Below are 26,361 nucleotides of genomic sequence, written 5' to 3' on the forward strand. Positions count from 1 at the left end.
CAGCACGTATTACAGGCCGTGTTTAACCACTGTAGGTTTGTTTTATGTAATCTTATCAAAGACAGCGCATCTGAGATTGCGCTGTCTTGCATTCTTTGGTTTACAGTGACACTATCAAATTTACTCCCCTAGACAGAAAAGCGGTGTACATTGTATATGGCTTTTCTTATAGCCATATCAGTGAAAAACAAAATGGTGACACTTTGGTTCGTTTCTGCACCTCTTCCCTCCACGCTCATAATTACTTCTCCTCTGGTCGTTTTCCGGCTGACGGTTAAGGAGTGAGCTCACCGTTTTCATCGACTGCACTATTACGTCACTGCGTCAGCGGCTGAAAATGCCTGCGTCGGGAAGGGGCCACGGAACTGCTGAAGGGTTGACGAATAAACATCGGAGATGAAGGGAATTTGCACAGCGAAAATGAAGCTACAGCAGTAACCTGTCGGTATCACGACTGATTCTAGCCTCCCTATATAGTGACCGTTATATGAGGACTCACGGTGAAAGGGGTTTGGTCGCAGTAAGGTAGCGAATGTAGGAGAGAGAGTTGGGGAGGGCTGTAGCTGCTGGGCTTTTTGGAGAAACAATATGGCTGCGGCGGAGCTAGAATGGATACCAGAAACATTGTACAACACCGCTATCTCGGCTGTGGTGGACAACTACAGTCGTTCAAGAAGGGACATACGCTCGCTACCGGAAAATATCCAGTTCGATGTCTACTATAAGGTGAGATGTAGCTGACATGGCGCCCAGGTGAATCTCACAAGCAGGACTGGGTTTCTATGAGAAGCTGCTGTTGCTAACCATAGCTCAGTACAAAAGACTTAAGATTAACATACACCATGAAAAATGTCTTAAAGGGGGACAAGCTCAGCCTTAATGAATAAACTAACTCTTACATTATATGTCAAACAATGGGGTTTATACATCTGCGTGTTGGCTGTTATTTTAAGACTTTCTTCTCTCTACTTGGACGAATGTCAGTAATGAAATTATTTAAGATTATTACTGATTTATTTAACAAGGACGTGTAAACAATATTGTCATGTTACGTTTTTATACAAGATAGGCTTCAGAAACTAAAGTCTCAGCAGCCTGTGGGAAACGGACCAACACTGGAGACTGATGTGCTGCATTAGTGTGTAAAATGTTAACAGTAGGCTGGAAAGTGTCATCTTAAAAAAGTTTCTATGCTACATCAAAGGGTTTTGACCGACCCAGACTGACAGCAGTTTTTTTTTTAAAACATATCCTGTTTTTCAGGATTAGCAGCTGCTCCTCAACTTTAAATAAGAGATCTTGCATGAAAATAGGGCTTTTCAATTGGAGAAAACTTTTCCATGGAGCAGCCTCTTTATTTTCTTGGGTCCCAAGAGCTAGGCCTCATTTGACTAAGGGTAAGGTTCTTGTGTTAAACCTGGACTGGTTGTAGATTTGGGTCAACTAATTTAGTTTATACTTTATTCTTAGTTCATTGTTTTCATTTGTTATAAAAATGCCAAATTCCACAAATACACAATTATTCTCAGAAGTGTTTCCTTTAAATGTCTCATTAAAGGACAAGTGTTGACAGATTGCAACCAACTAGCCAGCAGAAAAGTGACATCACTTTTCTGCAGTGATATTTCATAGCATCTCTAAGTTTGCTGATGAGAGCAAAATAAAGCTGTACTCATTAAATTGTGCTTGATCTCATCATGAACAAAATCAGATCTTCTGGTTTGAATGGGCTATGTGGAGGTCAGTCGGATAAATATACATGTTTGTCAATGAACACAACAGCACTATAATGTGGAAATGTAAGGCCTGTGTTTATTGTGTTGCTGGTGGTTAAGAATGTCAACAGTATCAATTTTACAACTTACATTTCAGCTCTAATAGAACATGTTGCCAAACCAATAAGAAGCAGGATCGACACACCAGCATTTTCATTGAAACGAAAAGTAATATACTGGATTATTAATATGCCAGTCCGCCAGACGCAAACAAGGTTGCAGCAGGAGCTGGAGCCTCCGGAGCTGAGTGAACATAGCAGCTATTGAGACCACGTGTTTCTCAAGAGGAGTCCATGTTTTCTATAGTCCCAGATTAAGGAGTAACAAAAACCGTTGCTGATGATCAAACTGAACAGTTGAGCCTAAGGTCAAGTTGCTGGAATTCCCGCAGAATTGATTTTAGAAGCTAACTAGGATCTCTGTCAGACTTCTTCCACATGATTGCTGCATCAGTAGGTTCTACCATGACCAACACATTCACTGACCCCAAATTGGAAAATTATTACAAAAACGACTTCTTCAATTACAGTAAAGTCCCAAAATATTTCCTGTGTTTTTTTTGTCAGCTATGTTTAATTGGTCAGTAAACATCCATGCAGCCTGTAATACATAAAGAGTCAGCGCAGTGGAAAGGAATGGCCACTATGAGATTAAAGGTGACAGTATGATCATTGTAAACATAGCTGGAGTCGAGAATGGAGCCCTGCCTGAAAAAATAGGAACAAATGCAAGATTAATTTAGCCATTTTGTGTCGTTTTAGTTTGGCATGTTTTGTACAACATCAAGCCATCTGCCACCGGATGTTCTGTTCCTGCTGTTAGTGATTCAAATCCTCTTTGATGACAGACTAGTTAAAGGACTTTCTGTATTTTGCTAACTGTAAGGATATGACGTGACGTTATAGCTCTGATAAAAATTACTTTAAGCAGGTGCTAATAGACTTATTGGGGATTTTTAGTAAATATAACTGGTTATTTTTCTGAACAAGTTTTCATAAAATAATAGTGAACACTTGGTCATGGGTAGCAAACATGCATCTGCAGCTAAATAAATCCTAACATCAACATGTGAAAAGCATCTCAGCACTTTCTGCTTAAATAAAATAAATCAATACATTGTAGGAGATGATCTGTTGATCTATCCTTTTATTAACCGATTAATATTTAGAGCAAAAGGTGCTTAGTAGGAGATTTTTTTTAACAGAATATGAATCAAACACATTACACGAGTTGTCGGCCCATTTTCAAAACCTGACAGACACCTTGGCTGACAGAAATCCCAGGTATAATGGTTCGATCGGGTTCTTCGTGCCGAGTGGTGTCCAGCCACATGGGCACAAAATAATGACTACAAGTCCAGTTAACTAATTTTAAAATCACTAATCAATGCTTTACTAGAATCTACCTTTGATGCATGTGGCTAGAGTCAGCGTAAAGTCCTGACTGAATGAAAATCATTATAACCTATTTATTTCACGTTAACGAAGAACAGAAAACTTACCGGGTTTGTCAACTACGGTAGCAATTTGGCTCAAACTCCTCCCCTGGTCATTTCTATATTCTTTGCACAAAATGTTGAATAAACATTAATGATTCCACATATCATCTCCAATGTCCGCTGGACTTCGTGTTGCGCCGTGTCAGCTGTTTGGGATTCCCCTCTGTAATTTCCCCTTGTAAAGGACTGAGGAGAATCCGCGCTTTCTGATTGGCTACCTGTCACATTCAACGGGCTGCCTTAAGCTCCACGGGGGAAAACCTCTGATTTAGATCGGAGCGGCCACGACAATCTACGTAACACACCTCACACTACAGGATGATCGGTTAGATCGGCCAACGATCTAAGATTGTCATAAGGGGAAAATAGGGGCAAAAAATTGTTTAGTGTGAACTACTGCATTAGGTAGTTGGATGCAGTGGCGCAACTACTCATTATTCAAGTGGATGCGAAAACATAGATCGGGAAGGGACGTTAGGGTGAAGGAGCGAAGGAGCATTCAGCTATAACAGCAAGATCTATTTACAAACAAAGGTTTATCATATTAAATCTAAATTGTATATATTGTACAGTTTTGGCTTAATTACTGTGCTGAGTGTGTTGTTCAAAAATGGCCTTTTGCGAGTCTGTTTCTTCGGTTAACAATTAATCAATTGCCAAGTTAGTTTACAATTATTTAAATAATTGATTCATTGCAATTATTCCATTTGTTTCGGCCCTAATTAAATTACGCTCTGAGATTTGAGCATTTTTAGTTGGTTCTAGAATTCCTAAATACTTAAAAGAAGTGAAACTGATTTGTGATGTCTTCCTTTTGTTAGAAATGGTTTGTTCCAGGAATATGTGGAAATATGAAGGAGCACAAAGACTCCATATACGTTTGAAATGGCAGTATAAATTGCCAAAGTGGGTGAATGGGATTTTACGGATGGACCACCATAACATTTATATGATTTAGAATTTTGAGAAGACTGCTTTTTAATTTACAAAATCATATCTCTTAACTTTAAAGCAGAACCAAAATGAACTGTGTGTGTGAGCTCACCCAGTGGCTGCTGGTGCATTGTGAAGGCTTCACAACAAAGTATTCAACTAGTTCCACCTCACTGCATTCTGATGACAGACGAGACATCAGCAAACTGTATTGTTTCAAACTCATGAACAGCAGACAACATTGGCCAAAGAATCATTAAAACACGCCTAAAATAATTCATGATGTGCTGTAGCCTAGTGTCCACCATGTTGTTCTCCACATGTAATTTTTCAGGTACATCCCAAGTTCATGTGAATTGTGATCATAATGCACTATGCATCCCCATGTTTCTGTTTCAGTTGTACCAGCAGGGAAGACTCTGCCAGCTGGGAGGAGAGTTCTGTGAGCTGGAGGTGTTCGCTAAAGTGCTCCGTGCCTCAGACAAACGGTGAGAGCCTCACCATCAACCCTTCCCTCTTATCACTCTGCTCTTCTCCTAGCTGCTTCTGTTTCTGTCTGCTCACTTCTCACATTTTAATGGTGTTTCATGAAGCCCTGTGAATGAATGGTTAAGTCTACTGTGACTCAGGCATAGATTTTGTCATTGTAGAGCAAACCCAGATCACAATATGGATTAATTGCACACAGATGGATGTTATAAAACCTTAACTTCTGTTAATTATAATTTTCAATTTAGCTGTACATTGTAAATAGCTGTATGGCAGTGCTTACATGAAGAATATATTCCAGCAAGAATCAGTGTTCCACTACAAAACATCAAATGTTTTAAGCTTTGGACAACTTTTTAGCCATGGAAGCCCTGGTCGGTGCCTGTAGTGAAGTGGTAACCTTCCTTTTTGTCCCCATGGCAGACACCTCCTGCACCACTGCTTCCAGGCCCTGATGGACCACGGAGTGAAAGTGGCTTCAGTTCTAGCAAACTCATTCAGCCGTCGTTGCTCATACATTGCAGAGTCTGATGCCCATGTCAAAGAAAAGGCCATCCAGTTCGGTTTTGTGCTGGGTAAAGTTTCCACACTGACACACTGAGAGGATTTGGATGGAACATGGCGGTTAGATTCTGGGAGTCTGTGTACATCACATGTCCTATGCCACTGCTACTAATGTCAAGGATTGATGAATGAAACAAGAATGTCTAGAATGATTGTGCAGAATGATTGTATGTAATGTTTCCTCTTTGTTTGCAGGTGGCTTTTTGTCAGATGCTGGCTGGTATGGCGATGCAGAGAAAGTGTTTCTGTCGTGCCTGCAGCTGTGCACTCTCCACAGTGAGGTGCTCCACTGTTACAGAGCTGTGGAATGCTGCGTCAGGTGAGTCCTATAACAGCCTGAGAGCTTGTTCATCTACAGTTGTGTTAAATGAGTTTTCCTTGCAGTTATCTGTAGTTTATATTTACATTGTCAGACAAGAAAAATTTTGGACATTTGGATGTCTCCATTTCATGTTGTTGACTATTGACATCTAGCATGTCTCTGTGGCAGCTCTCTTTGTCAGATGATCCTGAGTGCTTTCATGGATGGATGTGGATTACTTGTTTTCTTGAAGATGCACCACCTCTCATCCTGAATGCTTTGTTGGTTTCTTATTATGGCTTGCGGTTTTGGTTATTGTCACTTGTAATATTGCTCTTCATAACGTCCTTATGTGAGGTGTCTTGAGCACATGTTCAGGGAAAGGTTGTGAAAGTGTCTGGAGGGAAGAGGCAAGGCTGCAATAATCCCACAAATACCTTATAAAACGGACAGATGGCCTGTTGTGACCTATTTTAGTGTAATTTTCTTATAAGCCTGGAGATCCAAACTCATGATCAAAACTAAAGACCTTTGGATAGGTTAGATTGGTTATGTGAGAGGATGTAGATCTATCACTCTGCTATTCGTGTCAATGAATTTTTCTAAAATCCCTTCCTTTCAAAACAAATTAAATTGCTAGAGATCGCGGAATAACGTGATCTCTAGCACTTTTGCTGCCTAAAGCAGCAAAAGTGCCCTAAAATGTAAGTGAGAAAGCAAAACGTCATATGCTGGCAGATTAGCATCTTCTAGGTGAAATGCAGAAAGCTAATGCTAACCCCTGCTCAGCTCCAATGTCTGTCACAGACAGAGAGGAGAACTCAAAGTCTCAAAGTAGTGAAGTGGAGGAAATACTGTCTATTGTTAATTCTATCCAAAAGAATTTCTCCTCTAGATTTGACTAAGTTATGGGGTCCATCAACAGTTTGACAAAAGAGATAAATGACTGTATCCATCAAATAGTAGAAACCTAGGCTTACATTGCTGATGCTGAGTGTAAGATAGAAACACGATGAGGTACAGTGGATATGCTTGAGTCCAAGAAGAAAGACTTGGAGGATAAAGTTATAGATCTGGAGGCAACCCGAGGCTGGTCAACCTACCGGAGGGAGCCCAAGGACAGAGTCTGTGTGAGTTCCTGGAGAAGTGGCTGCTGGTGACCCTTGACATCGGAGCAGTGGTCATGGAAAGAGCAGCACTTCATACTTTAATACTGAGATTCCTCAGTCACAAGGATAAACAGCTTACTGCCATAGCATCAAGGGCTAAGACAGACATTCGCTACCAGAATCAACAAGTACGGTTCTACTCAGATACCAGCCGCAGACCAGCCGTGGCTGGTCTGCAGCAGCTTCGGAAGCAGTTTGACCTGGTACGTACGGAGCTGCGCAAACTTGTATTTCGCCACGGCTTGACTTGTGGCACAACTCACAGCTACTGGTGACGTATCAGGACCAAACTCAATTTTAAAAACACCGGCGGTAGCACATGAGTTTGTAAAGAAGATCCAGAAGAAAACAGATGAGGAGATGACAATGGGCTGAAAGCAGAATTGGTTTCTTAAATGAGTAATTTGTGATTCTCCTGTAATGTTGTATAACTTTGATGGCACCTTTATTGGTTTGTACTGGTGATATTGAAACAGTAATTTACTATGAACACTTTTAGTTCTGCTTAGGTATGCCAAGATGATGCACACACATCTCAGTCTGTGTGCACATTAATATGTTCAAACCCTTGTGGAAACATGTAACATGGAAAGTTAAATTTCTGTTTTCTATATAGCGAACAGCATCAGTAGTAAAAACTTTTGGTTTGGTTATAGAGTGGTTAGACTCTGGTGGTATATTGGTTATATGTGATAATGGGAGGTGTACAAATGCGGAAGGGAGATGGTTCAGGGCTCTTTATTATTAAAAAACATGAACCTGGTAAATTTCTATGGTACAAACAATAACTCTGAGTTCTATCAGGACTTATTCCTCTCACTTTCAGCGCTGTATGTATGGTAGCATAGTGATCTGAGATTAGGCACTGTGTTGTCTTGCCTACAGTGATGAGAATGTAACCAGGGACCCTCGTGGATGGTGTTTTCAGCATAAATGGCTGTAGGATGAGAAATGTGTTAAATATACTGGGTTACAAATTGATGAGTTATTTCAGTTGGATACTAATCAAACAATAGCATGGATTAGATGGGATACCTTTAAAGCATTTATTAGAGGACATATTATTAGCAGGGCTTAAAGAGCTCCGGCCAGGGGCCAGATTTCCGTCTCTTGACAAAACGGTCAAACCAATCTTCATGGTGCTCATCAACCAATTTTTGTGGTCCGCCTCAACCAAACTCTAGTCTCCGGGCTTAAAGAGCTCCATCTGGGGGCCAGACTTCCGGCTTTTCAAGCAAAACGAGCTTTGGACCAAACGGCCCGCCTCAACTAAACTGTAGATAATAGACAAAGATGTCTGCCAATCAGAATTCTAGCTCCCGTGTTCTTGACCAATGACTGTAAAACGGTTTGTAGAAAAGAAATGCATGCGTTCGGTTCGGCGGTTAAATCAAATGCGATATGAAAGAAGATGGAGTTTGTGTCAACCGGTAAAGAAACACGTTTATGTGAGAAAGGAATTAAAAACAAGTGGCGCTGGGCATGGCTAGAGGAAAGGGGACAAGACGGGAAGTTGGTGGAAATTTTTACAAAAAGGGGGCGCTGGGATTCCTTTGGGGGGGCGTTTGGTCGAAGGTAAACTTTACACCTTACAATCACAACAATACCAGTTTAGACTTTGAGCAACTTGCTAAAACTGTATTTCGTAACATTAAATCATGCCTGGCTGCAACTATATCAATGGCAGCTCTTCTTCAATTCAGTGTTTGTAGCTTTTGGTGCAGCTCCGCTCTCCTGGTACTCTTGGCTTCACCGCATCAGTTCAGCGTTACACCGGCTGATGACGTTGCTGTGATTCACTTTGTCTGGTATTTCTGTACATATGTTTTGGCAGTTCTGTGATCATGTCAAAGCAGCAACTTATATTAATAAGTGTTTTATTTCCGTATGAAGACGGCACGCTTCCTTGGAAGGACAACAGAAAATCGCTCTTATTAACATGTAATTACTAAAATCACGATACCCTCACTTTGTATGCCTCTGAAAAATTAACCCATTTAAATAAAGAAATCCCTCCATGGGTGATACCACGATAGAGAGCGTTCATTTTATAGCGTTAACACCGGTGCTGTAAGTGGTCCGGTATGAAACGGGTGAGATAGAACGGTACCACAGCACTTTTAAATTTCAATAATCAGAATACCGCAATTGTTTCCGTTGTCTAAAAGGTTTATGTCAGTCTGCCTTTACCCCATCGAATTTTTTAGGGGTAAAAAAAAAAAAAAAAGACGCGCACATTGCGCAAAACTCTGAAACAGGAGAAGCGAGACATAAAACGGAGATACATACTAGATGTGAATTATGGCATAAAAACGGAGAATCCGACGCTGAACAGTGAAAAATCAACATGATGTGAAACACATGACGATTAGGCGGCGCAGCAGGTGATGAGTGAAGATTACTGATGGTGAGCATCAATAAACGATAAAATAAATCTAACAACAGGAAAGAAACTAAAGTGGACATAAAAATAAACCGAGAGGATAATACTAATCAAATGAAACTAAATGAAATGAACGAAGAACAAAATGCAAGAATAAACTAAGAAACTAAAGTAAATACAGAGGAATAAACTGGTATGGTAAGACCTTTTGAGCAATAATTAATACAGAGGACTGTATGGCAAGAATAAACACACTATTTCCAGATAAAAAGTAAAATAATATTGTTGAAGTGCCATAGGTTTAAGACCATATTTAGTACTTAGAATAAATATATCTTACAGACCATAACAGTAAAGAACTGATCACTTATTTATGTTTTTAATTAGATTTGATATATTTATTTCTTCAATATTATTTTTTATGTCAATGTTATTGTCATGACGCTGTTGACTCCATGACACTTTCAATTTGACTCATTAGGATTTGATTAAGAACCAGATTTGTTTTTGTAATTTCTGTCCAGTAAAACTATTAATCTATAAATCAATAGACAGGTCTGTATAAAGATATAATCTATGTTTCTGTCTCATATTTGTATGGCATTAAAAGGATCTGGAACTTTTTTTTTCCACTGAAAGCTCTGGTTTGCACAATAAATGCCAAATGCACTCTGGCTGCTGTTAGGCCTACACATTTTAAGTTGAATGTTCATTAAATTTTTCATAGACATCTGTGAAAATAATTTCTACTCGCATTGCTTTTTTGTTCTCTGGGAAATTATCTTGATAAATACAGAAACGAGCATAAAAATCAAAACATCTAAAATAGTGATAGTAATATTAATAATAAAATAATAGTCAGTGCAAAGTAGCCTACAAATTCTTTGGTGGGGGGCAGTGAGGGTCCTGGATACGGGATGGGGGTGCTAGCCCGAAAAAGGTTGAGAAACACTGATTTAGTTTGTAATGTTGCATGTTCTAAATTACTTGCAAAAACATTGACTGTAAGGACTCTTATTTAATGTTGAGGATTTTTTGCCTGTAAGGTAAACTTTAGGGCACAGACATTTTACATTTTGTTTTGAGTTGAAATGTACTGAAGTCTTATTTAAATTTGAGTGTTTAGCTTGTTAATTGTATTGTTAGAAGCAATTGTTTGGACTATTCAAAGACACTTTTTATTAAACTGTGGCAATAGCAACGGTATAGTTAATTTCTATCATCACTATAAATTTGAGGCTCAGGATTTTTTTTTACTTTAAGCCCTGTATTGGCTATACAGGAAATAATTCAAAGAATGCCTAAATTAATTGGCTGTATGTAGAAAATAAAATAAAGACCACTAGGGTTTTTCAAACAAATGACAGTTGAAAAATAAAGCTGCTGCTCCTAACAGCAGAATAAGATAAACAGTCCAGTTTCAGACCTGCATTCAGTCTCTTGAGACTGAATCAAACAATCTTTTTATGAACAAGGGAATAAAACTGGAAAACTTTTAGCTTGGCATATCAAACAGCTTGAAGCAACATCTGTCACATCAATTGTAACACAGGATAAAACTTTAATGGATCCCAGGGATATTAACGTTTTTTAAAGATTATTAACAGAAATTATATGACACCCAAGGAAATTTTGACCAAATGGAATTAGATAAGTTTTTGAATGGGCTATATATCCATGTTATCTCAGATGATGGTAGATTTGATTTAAAAATAGAAATAAAGAGGAATTGGCACAGGGAATTGATGGAATGACATCTGGTAAGCAATTAGGACCTGCTTACCAGAAATTCAAAACTATACGTATGATACCAGGCTATACTATCATACATACAGGATAAAATAATTTACCTCTTCTTGACATGTTTCTAGTCATTTAGAAAAGGCATCCTGCTTCCCTCCCTGAATCAGGCTCTAATCATTCTACTGCCAGAGCTGGGTAAACCCTCTAATAAGTGTGAAAACCTGAGATCTGTCAATTTACTCAGCATCAATCTCAAAATTATCTGCAAGCTATTGGTAAAATGGTTGCAAGTAATACTATCAGTTTATCGTTGGGAAGCAACGATATCACAATATTAGAAGAGTACTGAATATTGTTTGGCTCAAAAAGAACGCTAATGATTCAGCTCTTCTTTCATTGGGTGCGAAAAAGGGTTTTGATGGGGTTGAATGACCTTATCTTTTTAACATACTGAAAAGGTTGTGGAAGTAACTTTATCAAATGGGTTAAAATACCATGTAATAATTAAACAGCAGAAATTGTATCAAACAAAATACTTCCAAAGTCAATTAAAATCAAGAAGGGCTGTTGCCAGAGATCCCCACTCTCTCTTACTATTCACACAAGCTCCTTCAATGTTAAATCAGAAGTCTTTTTGGTATTTAACAAATGTTGAATACCATATACCATACATGTCCCTGTATGGTCCTTTTATAGACAGCAGCTAATGAAGACAGAACTTGATTGTTGTTGAATCTTCCTCCTCTTGTTTAAGGTTGCTCCATGTCCGCAACGGCAACTGCAAGTACCACCTTGGGGAGGAGACGTTCAAGCTTGCTCAGTCTTACATGGATAAACTAGCCAAACATGGCCACCAGGCCAACAAGGCAGCTCTGTACGGCGAGCTCTGTGCCTTGCTCTTCGCCAAAAGCCACTACGATGAGGTAAGATTGTTTAACAGCTTATGACACTGTATGTGTTTGTGCTGAAAATTCTGTAATTCATTTTTTTATTTCTTGGTTATCTTCTAGGCATACAGGTGGTGTATAGAAGCTATGAAGGAAATTACTCCAGGGCTGCCTGTCAAAGTAGTCATAGATGTTCTCCGACAAGCATCCAAGGTAAACCCCAGTTTGGCTGACAAATACAGTTCCATGCAGTAGGTCATTGTGCCCATCAAACTTCTATGCATTTTGTCAGTATACTAATACCAATTTCTGCATTATGTAATAGACCAGCACTACATACTGCACAACTAGGTTTAATTTGGTTTATTTATTGTTGGATAGAGTAAAACACAGGGCAATTCAGCTGTTACACTGTTAGAAGTTCTGATTTATGACATCAATCCTGAACATACACCCAGAGCTACTGTGGAATGGTTTAGATCAGTCTTTCTCAAACTGTGGTTCCCGGACCACTGGTAGTCCGCAGGCCCACCCTATTGGTCTGCGAGGCACTGCATGTAAATGACCGTTTATTGCTGTGATGGGAGCTTAAAGTGCGACGTTACAGCTAGCTACCAAAAGATTGTGTTAAAAATAATAATGGAAAACTGGCTTATAATTGGGTTACTCAAAAGAAAAGCTGCAGGTACTGGTGGAAAGAACAATTCCAGGAATATTATATGATCAGAGGAAGAAGCATAGCTGCTGAATATGTCGCTTACTACTTGATTGGATTCCTTTGAACGGCTCTATGCAGTGAGTGGTAGGACTCGACTCAGTTAGTCAGAACTGTTCTTTGGTTTTGCATTTATGTAATGACTTTTTATTTTTGTTCTGCTTTCAGGTCAACAACTATTGTTATTTTTATTCAATCAAAAATATTTAATTAAATAAATACAATTGCTGGAAATGGGTTAATTATTTTAATGGTGCAGAAAATAACTTTTTGTATCTGTTAAAGCAACTCAAGTCTATTTTTCTTTAATTGTTCTTCTAAATCACAAAAAATCCTAAATGTTATTAATGCACATAACACTTGGTAGTAATCAATCAATCAATCAATCAATCAATCAAATTTTATTTGTATAGCACATTTCACCAGCAAGGTATTTCAAAGTGCTTTACATCATAACTAACACAAAAACAGTCATGCAACATAGAATCAACAATAAAAACATTACATTAAGTCTAGTGCCATCATTAAATACATAATTACATTTGAATTACAACTCTAAACAGGTGGATTTTTAGTTGAGATTTAAAGAAAGTCGGTGTTTCGCCTGTTTTACAGTTTTATGGAAGTTTCTTCCAGATTTGTGGTGCATAGAAGCTGAATACTGCTTCTCCTCGTTTGGTTCTGGTTCTGGGGATGCAGAGCGACTAAAGATAAACGCATGGATGAGTTTCTCTAGATCTTGTTGAGACATAAGTTCTCTAATCTTGGAGATGTTCTTCAGGTGATTGAAGGCCGACTGTGTGACTCTTAAAGTTTTTCTGAAGGTTGAGGTCAGAGTCCATCACGACTCCGAGGTTTTGGGCCTGAACAACTTCAGTTGTTCATTACAATTGAATAAGTTGTAATGAACACTTTATTTCCATGTGTTTGACATCATTGGAAAACTTGGACACTTTCGGAATCTGTGAAATGTCCAAAATGTCCAAGTAGACCTGTTCATGGTTTGTCGTAGTTTTCATTTCAGGTTGCATCATATATTAAGATGTTATCACAGGGTAATTTCAGGTTTGGTGGTCCGTGACTGTTAAATGGGTTAAGAAGTTCTTGGCTTGAAAAAGTTTGAGAAACACTGGTTTAGATCAAAGCATATTTATACACTGGAATGGCCCAATCAAAATCCAGACCTGAATAGGCCTGTTGCAATAAGCAATGAATGAGTTGATTGCATGATTAATTAAAACAAGCTCAATAATTTTTATGATTTATTATTTTTCTCTTTTTCTACCAAGAACTTAATGATGAGTCTTTAGTCTGATGCATTGCACTCAACCAGCCATTTTTTGAAGAACAATTTTGTTTACAGAGATTTTATAATTCACTTTGTTGTTTCTGTTGTTTTGTTTATCTTTGTTGGATAGTTAAAATGTCTTCCACTTTCAGTGTTAAATGTTCATTAGAATTTAAGTATTAACTGCCATTCTCAATGTTGCATTATTCTGCTATTACCACGGTGTTACTTGAGAATAGTTTTTGTTTTGTCTTTCTGCTACAGGCTTGTGTGGTGAAGAGGGAGTTCAGGAAAGCAGAGCAGCTGATCAAACATGCAGTGTTTCTAGCAAGGTAACCTGCTGTGTTTAACAAGCAAGTGCAGATGAGTAAAACTCGAGTCTTTATCATGCATTGTGATGCTCTGTGTACTACCTCCCAGAGAACATTTCGGACACAAGCATCCCAAGTACTCTGACACACTGCTAGATTATGGATTTTACTTGTTAAATGTGGACAACATATGCCAATCGGTTGCTATTTACCAGGTAAGCATGATGTTCAGGGTTCCTGGCTACCAACTTTTCACTGTTGACTGACTTTGTCTGAGCGAACCTTTTGCATGCACTTGTTGTAGACCGCCCTGGACATCCGACAGTCTGTGTTCGGGGGGAAGAACATCCACGTTGCCTCAGCCCATGAAGACTTGGCTTACTCCTCATATGTCCACCAGTATAGTTCTGGGAAATTCGACAATGCTCTGTGAGTACAATAAATAGTAAGAATTTCCATGCCATCTGATTCTGTTCTGGAGATGCTTCCTTTAGACAAACCACAAGATGATGAGTCACATTTTCAGAGTCTGTGCTCTTACTCTGACTCTAATGAGGGTAGTTTGAAAATGTCATACAGATTCAGGCTACTAGGATTAATAGAAGGTACAGGGAGAAAGTGGACAAAATGTTATATAGATTTATAACACGTTGTGAGATTGAACATATACTTTGATCACATTAACAACTCATCAAAGAATCAAAATCATGGACTAGGTAGGACTGCCCACTGCTTTCTGCTCTGATCTTGGAACTAGAGCGAAAAGCAGCAAAATTATGCAGGGACCCAGATTTCAGGTGTCTGAATCAATAATGCGAAACTTAAGCTGATGCTTTATGTGGACGATTCCCTGGTCTTGGTTTCACGACCTGAACACCCTCCCTGCCCTTTTAAAAACTGTTTCCAATATATAGGGATATAAAGTTAACTCAACAAAGGCTGGTTTGGGCTGAAAACTGAACAAAGTTCAGGCTGGAAACTTTAGTTCTCATAGGTCAGGTATTGGATATCTGGGAATTACATTTCCTGATTCCTTGGCTAATATAGGTTAACTTTGAACTTTTATTTGATACATTTAAATCTGACATAGCCCAATGCTCCCCATTATTTCTTTCTCAAGTACATATAATCAAAATGAATTGTGACCTAAAATGTTATTACTTATTGCATCACTTCCACTTAAAATTCCACCAAAATATTTTCGTTTTTGACCATCAACTTGCAAAATGAAGAAAAAGCTAATTACAGTTTTAGTTTAAAAAGCTTATTTTTTTTTAATTAACATAAAATGCACTTTTAAAGATGTGTCATGCAAAATTCATGTTTTCAACGGCGTTAGAAGTTCACCCTGCAATCGGCGGATTGCTAGTTTGATTCCTGGTCCGCCCGCCTTCGCCGTTTGTGTTCCTGGGTAATAAACTTCTACCACCTCTCCTGCTGGTGTTGGTCAGGATGGTTTATGGTGCAAAATTGCAGCCTGACCCCTGACAGACTGACCCAGTGCAGCTGTAGCTACAAGGCAGTAGCTTTCCATCATCTGCGTGTGAATGTGACCTTTGAGATTTCAATTTGAGACATAATGGGCATTAAAAATAAAATTAATAATTATTATAAAATTAATATTTTGCATGTTTTCATACTTCCATTGAGTTCTCTACTCCTTTTGGAAATAGTCTAAGCACTTCGGGGGCATTCACACAGACAAATTTGCAGTATATTTTTACTTGGCTTGCTGTGGCTTCATCATTGTGATTTCTCCATTTATTCTAATTTAGCTAGTTTCACATAAAAATACATCCAAAGTCGGTAATCCTGGATTCGCTTAACAGGTTTGTACCTGGTTTCATAGTATAGAGCAGTGTTTTTCAACCTTTTTTGAGCCAAGGTACGTTATTTTAATTGAAAAAATCTCGAGGCACACCACTAACCAAAAATGTAAACAAAGATACTCTGTAGACGCCTATATTACATATATAGTCATTCTTATCAAAGTCTCTTGAATAGGAATCAAATAAACACAAAAATGCATTTGTATCACATTTTACATTTCTTACTTCAAATTGCACTTAACATGTCCACTTCAAAAATACCCCTGAACAGCCACAACACTGTGGTGTTAAATTTAAAGAAGTTGTAGAAAACTTCAAACTGTTTTACTAACTAATCCACAAGCATCTTTTAGCCAGAATACAGAAAATAATTCTTATTCTGAAAGAAGCAATAATATTTGGAAAACATTTCACTTCATATTCACTGTTACAATATGAAGAGTTGCATGTACAAAATGTCAATATCTGTATATTTTACCCTCCTGGTGTGAAACCTGTACATGTTTGGATGAAAACAGCTGATTTTCTGGCAGAAATTGAAGAAAGACAAAGCTCTTCCTCAACATCTCAGTCTCTCTCTGGTTTTAGTTTTTATAGTAGCCAGGCTTGAGAAGCTCACTTCACAGACATGTTGTGGGAAATGGACCCATGTTCTTTCTAACTACTCCTGAGCTTCTCTGTCTTTTCCATCATTGTCTTGCTAGATACGATGCTCTCACCGCTACCTGTAACATTCATGCATCACTAATTCTCTTGTTGTAATGTAAAATGCTCTGTACCTACTGCCATCTAGTGGTAAGAAAATTACATGATTACGCCGCTAGTCACTGCTACAGCAGACACTCGAAGATGGCATTATTTGCAGATAATTCATTTTCAAAAAATCTTTTAAAATCAATTACCGTATTTTTCGGACTATAGAGCGCACCATACTAGCACCTTCAATTTTTTTTTGAAAAAAAAAATAACAAAAACAAAAAAAACTGGAAGCTGCTCTCGATTTTCCATAAGGACCCAGCAGAGGGCGGCGTCCTAATAAATCTGCTGCATATATTAAGGACGCAGCACTCCGTCTCCAAAGCCGAACCATGGTTTCGTTCACACCGAGCTTAAATGCAGCGGCTCTATTTCCCTCCTGTAGTGCCAGATCGACAGCCCTCAACTTAAAAGCTGCATGATACGAGTCTGAAAACATTTCTCCATCGTGCCTGCTGCTTAAAAATACCCCTGAACAGGTTGAAAATTAGCACGTTCTTCTTTTGATTTACAATTTTGACTTCTAATAATTCACTTCCTGCTAGAGAGCCCACTGGTGGTTGAAAAAAATACACAGCAAAGCCACAGCGGGCTACAATCCGCATGGTTCAAAGCTTAGAAAAAAAAGTAGCAGCTTATAGTCCGACAAATACGGTACCTTAGGAGAAATTGAATAATTTCCACGGCACACCTGACGATCACTCACTGCACACTAGTGTGCCGTGGAACAGTGGTTGAAAAACACTGGTATAGAGGACAGATCATGGAGCAGAGGAAACTGTCCGCTCTGGACTCTGCTCCGCTGTGACCTCTGTCCCTCTGACTCACAGCTGCTTCTTGCCAGCCTGTAAACAACTTTTTGTTTTTACATGTTTATTCTTGGAAGTGTTTATCCCAATTTAAGCACTTTCTAGCATCTGAGTCATGTGACACATTTGGATCAAATGCTTTGTTTTTCCCCCAGTTTCCATGCGGAACGTGCCATAGATATTATAACTCATATCCTGCCGGAGGACCATCTTCTGCTGGCATCTTCCAAGAGAGTCAAAGGTAAAGCGAGTTTTGTTGGATCAGCTGGGCTGCTGCCTACTGTGTGAGGGACGCGTCAGGTCCAGAACTCAGACAGCTGCTGTCCTGCTGCTTTTAGATGCATCTCTGCTGTAACAAACCCGAATAAAATTAGGGGTTGCACCAACTAGCCAACGAGTGATTGATTCTTTACTCTGCAATGACTTTTTATGTGGCTAGTTGCAATCACTTGACGAAACAGATTTTTCCAAGATGAACTAGGCGAATTTGTCAGACAGTTCGAATTGTATAAAAATGTAAATAATTTAGTAATTGGGTTCTGCAAACTCCAGGAAAGGCTACCGGAATGGGGCGTTGAGTGGGACATGGTTAGTGCAGGCACCTCGCATATAGAGGCTGTAGACTGCAGTAGTCTGGAATTTGACTCCCCATCCTTGGTTCCCTTGACCTTGACCAACCTCACTTTTTGTCCCCCACATTTCAGATTACTGTCAAATAAAGGCAACTACTGCAAAAAAAACAAACCAAATCTTAAAAAAGAAAGGGGGGTGGGGGAAAGCGGCCTGAATGAAGTGCGGTAATATAGCATAAAGTCAAGACTTTTCATCCATCCAAATGATGAGTGTCGCCTTGCACATTGAAGCTTGTAACCTGGCAGCTTATAAAAATACTGTTTGACATCATCTTGAAATAATATTCAAGCTCCATTCTGAGGATCTGATAGAGGCCATCTCTGCCGCTGTCTGCATGTTGGTTCATCCAGCAAAATCAGAGCCACTGCTGACTCAGCGGAGCGTCCTGCTCCGCATTAGGGCAGAGGAGTAGCAGGTGACTGCGACAAATGTAGCTAATAACACAGGATCCGTTCATAATAATCCAAAAGCACAATTTTGATCAATGTAATAATTTCACTCCTTTATGTGCAGCTATCCAAGATGAGCAAAAACAGATCATCAGTAACAGGCGGTGTTATAAAAAAATTTAAACATTTTAACCCGACTTTGTGCAACTTTTTGGACCAACTCTGCTCTGCTGCCGATGAAGAAGTAGGGGATAATGATCTGCTATTTTTTAAAAGGTTTTATTGGCTGTAGTTGCCTTTATTTTGATAGTTAATTGACAAGAAAGTGGGTAATGAGAGAAGGTGAAGACATGTGGCAAAGGTCGCCAGGCCGGAATCGAACCAGCGACAGCCGCGCCAAGGACTAAGGCTTCCATATGTGGGTTGTGCTTAGCCCCTGCACCACCACAGCACACCCCTGCTTCTTTTTCTTTTGTTTCTGCATAATAAACTTATTACAGGAACGTTTTTTTTTTTGTTTTTTTTTTACTATTTGCTGTGCACATAGACAATAAAGCCTCTAAGTTGTTGTGATGTATTTTTAAAATATCATGTCCTGCAACTCCTGAATAAAATGGCTGAGTTCAATTGTGCAGATGTTTGGTAACGAGCAGTTCACATGATTCGGGTGTTGGAGAAGAGATGCATATAAATGTTGCAGGAATCCACTCTACAGAACTGAACCTTACCCCCCTGGTCCTCTACCTTTACCAGGTTTATTCAAGCAGCACTACTCTGTTCACATAGAGAAAGAGGTCTTTACCACTTTAGACATTAACGTTTCACTTCATGTTTCCAACAGCTCTAATTCTGGAAGAAATTGCCATCGACTGCCACAATAAAGAAACAGAAGAGCGCCTCCTACAGGAAGCTCACGACCTTCACCTGTCTTCACTGCAGCTGGCAAAAAAGGCTTTTGGGGAGTTTAATGTTCAGACAGCCAAACACTACGGCAACCTAGGACGGCTCTACCAGTCCATGAGGAAGTTTAAGGTAGGTGGTTGACATGGTCTGATTAACCTGGATTTAGATAGATAACCTTTGTTATTTCTTAGGGATGTAGTGATACAATAATCTCACGATTCGATGCGATATATATTACGATATTCAGCGATCGTTACGCTTCAATACACTTTTATGATTTTTCTGAAAGGTTTTAGAGGGATAGAGTGATTTTGGTGATGTTTTGTGTTCCATAGACTTGGATTTAATCAGTTTTCAATTGGATTTAATTAACTGAAAACTGATTAAAAGCATCAACTACACAATACCTAGCTCTGATTGGGTAAAATAAAGTCTTTTGGACTATGGGGAAAAAGGCTTTCCTACCTTGGCTCCCGGAGTTAGCCGTGGCTGTAAACTGTTTGCTTCTAGCTGCTGGGGGAGTGGCTATGCCTTACCCTGTAGTGATTGACTCCTTGCAGCTGCACAGCGCTGCCATTCCCCGGCTTGGATCTCTGAGTAGCTGCCTCTCAGACTGCCAGGATCTCATCGATCTCTCAGACTCTGATACTCTGTCAGTTACTAATAAGAATGAACGATTAGCCATCATCATCATGGCAATCCTCACTGCACAACAGATTCCAACTGTGGGTTTCCCCTCTTTATCATAAAGCTCAAAACAGAGTGCTGCTGCCATCTGCATGTTCATTCTTCAGGTAATCCTTTATATACAGAACAGAAACCACTAAGCTAAAACAAATTACGAAGTGGATGCCACCAGTCGCTCCAATATCCAAACTTTGCATTAATCTCGCAATCTCACTGCTTTTGCCGCTTCTCCGTTCGCGCCGCTACTTCGTCCCGCTTCTCTTTCACCGTAACTTGAGGAACTTTACTTTGTTTCTTAGCAACAAGAAACAGCCCATCGTTATTTGTTGAAGATTTAAGATTTCTAAAAACAAAGGAATCTAATGTTGTTTCATTTTTGCTCATATTGGCTGTAGTTGCCTTTATTTTCATTCCTTTTCACATAGCCGGAAAAGCCGGCTATGTGACATTTCTTTTTGGTTTTTGACATTTCTCTGACAGTTGGAAAAATATGGTTTACTTAATTTAGCATAACTCCGGTTCTACTTGGCCTATTAACACAATTTAAAAACTGGTGTGTATTTTATAATGTGCTCTTTAAGCGCAAGTTGAAAGTGAGAGTGGGGGAGGCGGAGTCAATAAATTTAACTTAACTTTAAAATAGCATTTTAACTTCAGCATCTAAGTACAGTTTCATAAAAATCTGTTAGCTCTTAAGTGTGGTGTATTTGTGAATTGGAGAAAGAGCTTTAAGATTCTGGCAGGTTACCTGTTAGACCACTTTCACTTCTATAAACCCTTATTGTGCTCATTTCCCTCTGCAGCTCTTGTTATGCTGGATGGATAAGCCCAAGAAACAATTATGTTCCTTGCACATCAACTGGGTCTGTTTTTTTTGTAAATGTACCATCAGGAGGCAGAAGAGATGCACATCAAAGCCATCCAGATCAAGGAGCAGCTCCTGGGCCATGAAGACTATGAGGTGGCGCTGTCTGTGGGCCACCTGGCCTCCCTCTACAACTATGACATGAACCAGTACGAGGACGCAGAGAGGCTCTACCTGCGCTCTATTGCTATCGGTCAGTACCATGAAAACACCAGCAGATGAACAACATTGTCTTTGTTGGGATTGATCAATGCTTCAGTTTTGAATTCACTAAACATTTTAGTGAAATTGAAGATCTGGTTTTAAAGTTACATTTATTAAATGACAAGCCAGTGTCTAGGCTATATTTACTGGCTCTTGTTAGTGACTCGGGTGGACAGATGCAGTCTGGAATTGACTTTTTTGAGCACCATCTCATTATGATGAATGAATTATTATCTTATCAAAAACATACCTGGGGTGTTTCTTTGATTCTTTCATGCATGTTTGAGAAACCCTTTAATCTACATCGGCAACCATTCAGATGAGATGTGAAAAACACCTGGTTGGACCTTTGAGATGCAACTCCTCTTCAGTGCTGCAGTTTCCAAGTGTCCAGCCTCACAGATTAGTGAGGCTGGACACTAATCCAGCCTCACTAGCCCCTCTCTCTCTCTCTCTCTCTCTCTCTCTCTCTCTCTCTCTCTCTCTCTCTCTCTCTCTCTCTCTCTCTCTCTCTCTCTCTCTCTCTCTCTCTCTCTCTCTCTCTCTCTCTCTCTCTCTCTCTCTCTCTCTCTGTGTGTGTATGTATATATATATATTCCAATATAGCTATAAACTTTGTAATTCAATGCTTTGAAATTTTATCTCTCTCTCTTTAAAAACTCCTGCTCTTTCTGAAACTCTGCCTTCAGAATGTCATCTCAACATGGCTCCTCTATTAACCCCTGTGCAACACGGGGGGTTACTATTTTTACTTCACTGAGAAGTTGCTCCTATAATGAGCTTAGCAAATGCAACAGTTCCACCAGATGCTTGCTGATTGCTGCTGGCTAGTCTGAAGGAGCGGAATGGAGTAGTCCTAAGGACTAAGGGAGGTCTAATCTTTGAGGATGGAAACACTAAAAAGGCACCATGTGCATGGAAAATACATCCCCTTTAAGGAATAAGGATGCCAAGTGTTGTTGAACTGCTTAACTCACTGGATGGTTACTGATCATACACCCTGCCAGGACTTCTAACTCCACTGGAGTCTTTCTAAACATTTTGTCTTGCTGATGTTTACATTTCATGAAACTTGAAAAAAATATATCTGAAAAACAGTTTTTCATCATCCCAATGATGATTCCTTGGTAGTAATCAGTGCAAAGTGGTGCACAAGGAGATCTTTGGTTTGAAAGTAAAATCTTTAGCTTTAATTAAAGCTTTGGACTTATTGTGTCACTCACATTTTTTTTATTCTTTCATATCATGTATCCATCCATCTCTGTTGTCACAGGGTCCATCCAGCCCTTCATCCTTTCATCTACAGGTCCTTCTCAAAAAATTTGCATATTGTGATAAAGTTCATTATTTTCCATAATGTAATGATAAAAATTAAACTGTCATATATTTTAGATTCATTGCACACCAACTGAAATATTTCAGGTCTTATTGTTTTAATACTGATGATTTTGGAACCCTCCCGACCCCACTAAGGGACAAGAGTGTCAAGAAAATGGATGGATGGATGATTTTGGCATACAGCTCATAAAAACCCAAAATTCCTATCTCAAAAAATGTCAAAAGTCAAGCCACTTTTGAACCAGAAACGGCGGCAGAAGCGTCTGACCTGGGCTATAGAGAAGCAGCACTGGACTGTTGCTCAGTGGTCCAAAGTACTTTTTTCGGATGAAAGCAAATTTTGAATGTTATTCGCAAATCAAGGTGCCAGAGTCTGGAGGAAGACTGGAGAGAAGGAAATGCCAAAAGGCCAGAAGTCCAGTGTCAAGTACCCACAGTCAGTGATGGTCTGGGGAGCCATGTCAGCTGCTGGTGTTGGTCCACTGTGTTTTATCAAGGGCAGGTCAATGCAGCAGCTATCAGGAGGTTTTGGAGCACTTCATGCTTCCATCTGCTGAAAAGCTTTATGGAGATGAAGATTTTATTTTTCATCATGACCTGGCACCTGCTCACAGTGCCAAAACCACTGGTTTACTGACCATGATATTACTGTGCTCAATTGGCCTGCCAACTCTCCTGACCTGAACCCAATAGAGAATCTGTGGGATATTGTGAAGAGAAAGTTGAGACATACAAGACCCAACACTCTGGATGAGCTTAAGGTCGCTATCGAAGCATCCTGGGCCTCCACAACACCTCAGCAGTGTCACAGGCTGATTGCCTCCATGCCGCATTGAAGCAGTAATTTCTGCAAAAGGATTTCCGACCAAGTATTGAGTGCATAACTGAACATAATTATTTGAAGGTTGACTCTTTTTTTATTAAAACACTTTTCTTTTATTGGTCGGATGAAATATGCTAATTTTTTGAGATAGGAATTTTGGGTTTTCTTGAACTGTATGCCAAAATCATCTATATTAAAACAATAAAAGACCTGAAATATTTCAGTTGGTGTGCAATGAATCTAAAATATGACAGTTGAATTTTTATCATTACATTATGGAAAATAATGAACTTTATCACAATATGCAATTTTTTTGAGAAGGACCTGTATAACTCTAGATCTATCTATTCTTCCCATTTATCATCCCATCTGTCTCCTTCAGTTCATTTCTTTGTCATCGCCTCCTTGTTCCTGTTTTTTGCAGGTTCCATATTGAAAGTTATATCACTGTTTACTTATCTATCATAAAACTTTTTTATTTTATTTTTTTTACACTTGACAGGGAAGAAGCTGTTTGGTGAAGGCTACAGTGGGCTGGAGTATGACTACAGAGGTCTGATCAAACTCTACAACTCTGTGGGGAACTATGAGAAAGTGTTTGAATACCACAATGTACTGTCCAACTGGAACCGACTGAGGGACCGACAGTTTGCTGTAGCCGATGCTCTGGAGGACGTCAACACAACCCCCCAGCAGACCCAGGAGGTGGTCCAGGCGTTCCTACAGGCTCAAAGTCTTGGCCCCCACCGCCCATGTCTTGGCTAACTTCCTTCTGCCCTCCTCCCCCCACCAAATGTATTCCAAAACGGAGAAGAAAAATAAACCAGGTTTTAGTCTGGTGAGACCACAAACAAGAGCCCCAATGTGATGCTTCTGTTGCTCACTGTGAATTAGTCAAGTAGAGTAAATGTGACCATCACTGGCTGGTTGGTTGACTTGATTGTCTCTGCAGCTGCCAGTACGTGCACAGACACACATGTAGTCATATAAAAAGGAAAAAGACACCACCATTAAAGCTAATTTGTTCACAGACGCAGAACATCATGCTGCATTTCTCCAGGAGGAGGAAGAAACCTTCACACAGCTGATGCTCCTGGCTCACTCGCCTTTATCTTCTCATGCTGAGAACCAGAGGACTTTTTGGGGGGGAGGTTAAGTTGGAGGGGCATGGAGTTCTCTGATACAATACCATGTTTCTTGGAGTGTGTACCTGGCAGTATGTGAGTCCTGCAAGAAGTACTTGCTCTAATTACATCTTCTGTCGTCACAGATGGAAACAGTTGGCTATTTTTCACGCTCATCAAGTTGACTAATACAACACATTGTACTTTTAAGTTGAAGGCTTCTTGTAACTTTTTTTATTTGAGTGGACATCAATAAACTCCTGCTTTGAAGTGCTTGTTGGCGTGAGAAAAGCTACAGTGGAATGTGTTAAAACCAGCGGGTATGTTATTACACATGCAACAGGCTTCACGTGTCTTTTTTTCAGTTGTTTTTCTTCCCCAGCTCAGTATGACATGGCTTCATTAAAATATCAACAATTTGTATGCTAAAATGTATGATTATGTAGCCCTTTGTTTTTGTTTTTTTACTGAGTCATGAACTCTAAAACACACCTATGTTAACAAAGGACATGCAAGGAAGTGAGAAGAACATATTTCATGTGCAAAATGTGTGTGCATGTGTGTGATTGAGAGAGAGCAGGTGTGTTCATAAAATCTCTGGGTGCCCAAATGCTCCACTGAAGACTACCAGCTTACAACCAGCTTACAGTTAATGGACTGTAGGGGGAGCCATACTTAAAAGTGCTTCATAAACTATTCTACCTTTAAGGACACAACCAAGGGGACCAAAGATGTGCACGTGTGTGACTATTGGCAGCCTGTCAGCTTGTCCATTGGGTTCTCTATCACTCCAATTTGTTGTGCATCTCATTGCAGTAATATACACGTTTCGTTCTTTCAAACTGACCGAGCCACCGTCAAACCAGAATCTCATCTGTCCTGCAGAGCTGCTGGTGTCATTGTCCCACAGAAACGGAAGAGGCTCAAAATAATATGGCATATAGTATTCATAAAAGCAATTGAATATGGTTGTAGTCAAATTACAAAATATGCCCCTCACCAGACCTGAGTTGATTTTATAGTAGTAGAGTATGTTCATGTTTTTAATTTTAGTTTTGTCAGTAGTACTGTATTGTACAGGAGAACATGTTGGCTGTGAACTAGATGTGAGCTGCTTGCATTGACCTGTACAAAATTGTGCCAAACATGCCCAACTTTTTATTTTGCACCATTTTGTCCTCTGGTGGTTAAACTGTGTAATGGCATCATAAAATGCTGTTTCATTTATTGCTCAACTTAAAATCAGTGAAAGTATTTGTTCCCTGTTAAATATTGAAACTTTGACAGAAAAACGTTTATTGCTTTGTGAAACATTGTCATGCATCATTTCTGTTCCTTAAAGGTACAGTGCAACATTTTGAGGACTATATTTTGGAAGTTCTGGCATCTACACCTGCAGTTGATGTTTATGGAAACCCTTTGTGTTCCACCTTAATTTTAGATTCAGTTGATCCTCAAACTGACTGAGTTGATGCTGTCGGAGCAAAGTTATTATTGAAGACCTTTGTAGCTGTGTAGGGAAATGACTGATGGCATGTACAATTTAGTCCAAGCCAACAAGTTTAGACTGTATCTACATGAGTAAAAAAAAATGCCTTGAGTTAACACTGTAGTGTTGGTGTTTTTTTTAATTATTTCTTTATTAATGAAAAAAGTCTTAAGCTTTGCCTGCAATATGTTGTTTCACACCTTTTTCCAAGCATTCCACCTGCTTTTAGGCCCTTTCACTTCAGTTTTAACATCTCTGTGGGCTTAAGAAGCTGCATAAACACTCTGCAACAGATGGGTCAAAAATGTAGAGCTGCCTTATATTTTAATTGGAACAAGTCAATTCTTATGCCCCTTTTCTTTAATTCTCGTCAAAGATTGTAGAACCTCTGAGTTGTTCACAAGACCTCCTACTTCTCATGCAATGGGTTTTCCCTACCTGCGAACGTTGAGGAAT

At 39.3% G+C, this 26,361-nt stretch overlaps 1 protein-coding gene across 1 annotated transcript; it reads left to right on the forward strand.

The window, feature by feature from the left end:
* Positions 1–315: 315 nt before the first annotated feature.
* On the forward strand, positions 316–26,021 carry appbp2 (amyloid beta precursor protein (cytoplasmic tail) binding protein 2). The gene is made up of 13 exons (XM_008425204.3): positions 316–726; positions 4,606–4,694; positions 5,119–5,270; positions 5,455–5,578; positions 11,610–11,778; positions 11,866–11,955; positions 14,010–14,077; positions 14,166–14,271; positions 14,361–14,485; positions 17,606–17,691; positions 19,314–19,504; positions 20,955–21,120; positions 23,795–26,021. Exons 1-13 carry the CDS (start codon positions 589–591, stop codon positions 24,055–24,057), a joined length of 1,767 nt encoding a protein of 588 aa, XP_008423426.1. The 5' UTR covers positions 316–588; the 3' UTR covers positions 24,058–26,021.
* The last annotated feature ends 340 nt before the right edge of the window (positions 26,022–26,361 follow it).

This window comes from Poecilia reticulata, chromosome 13 (genome assembly GCF_904066995.2).
Source record: "Poecilia reticulata chromosome 13, P_reticulata-male-v2, whole genome shotgun sequence".
Lineage (NCBI taxonomy): Eukaryota > Metazoa > Chordata > Actinopteri > Cyprinodontiformes > Poeciliidae > Poecilia > Poecilia reticulata.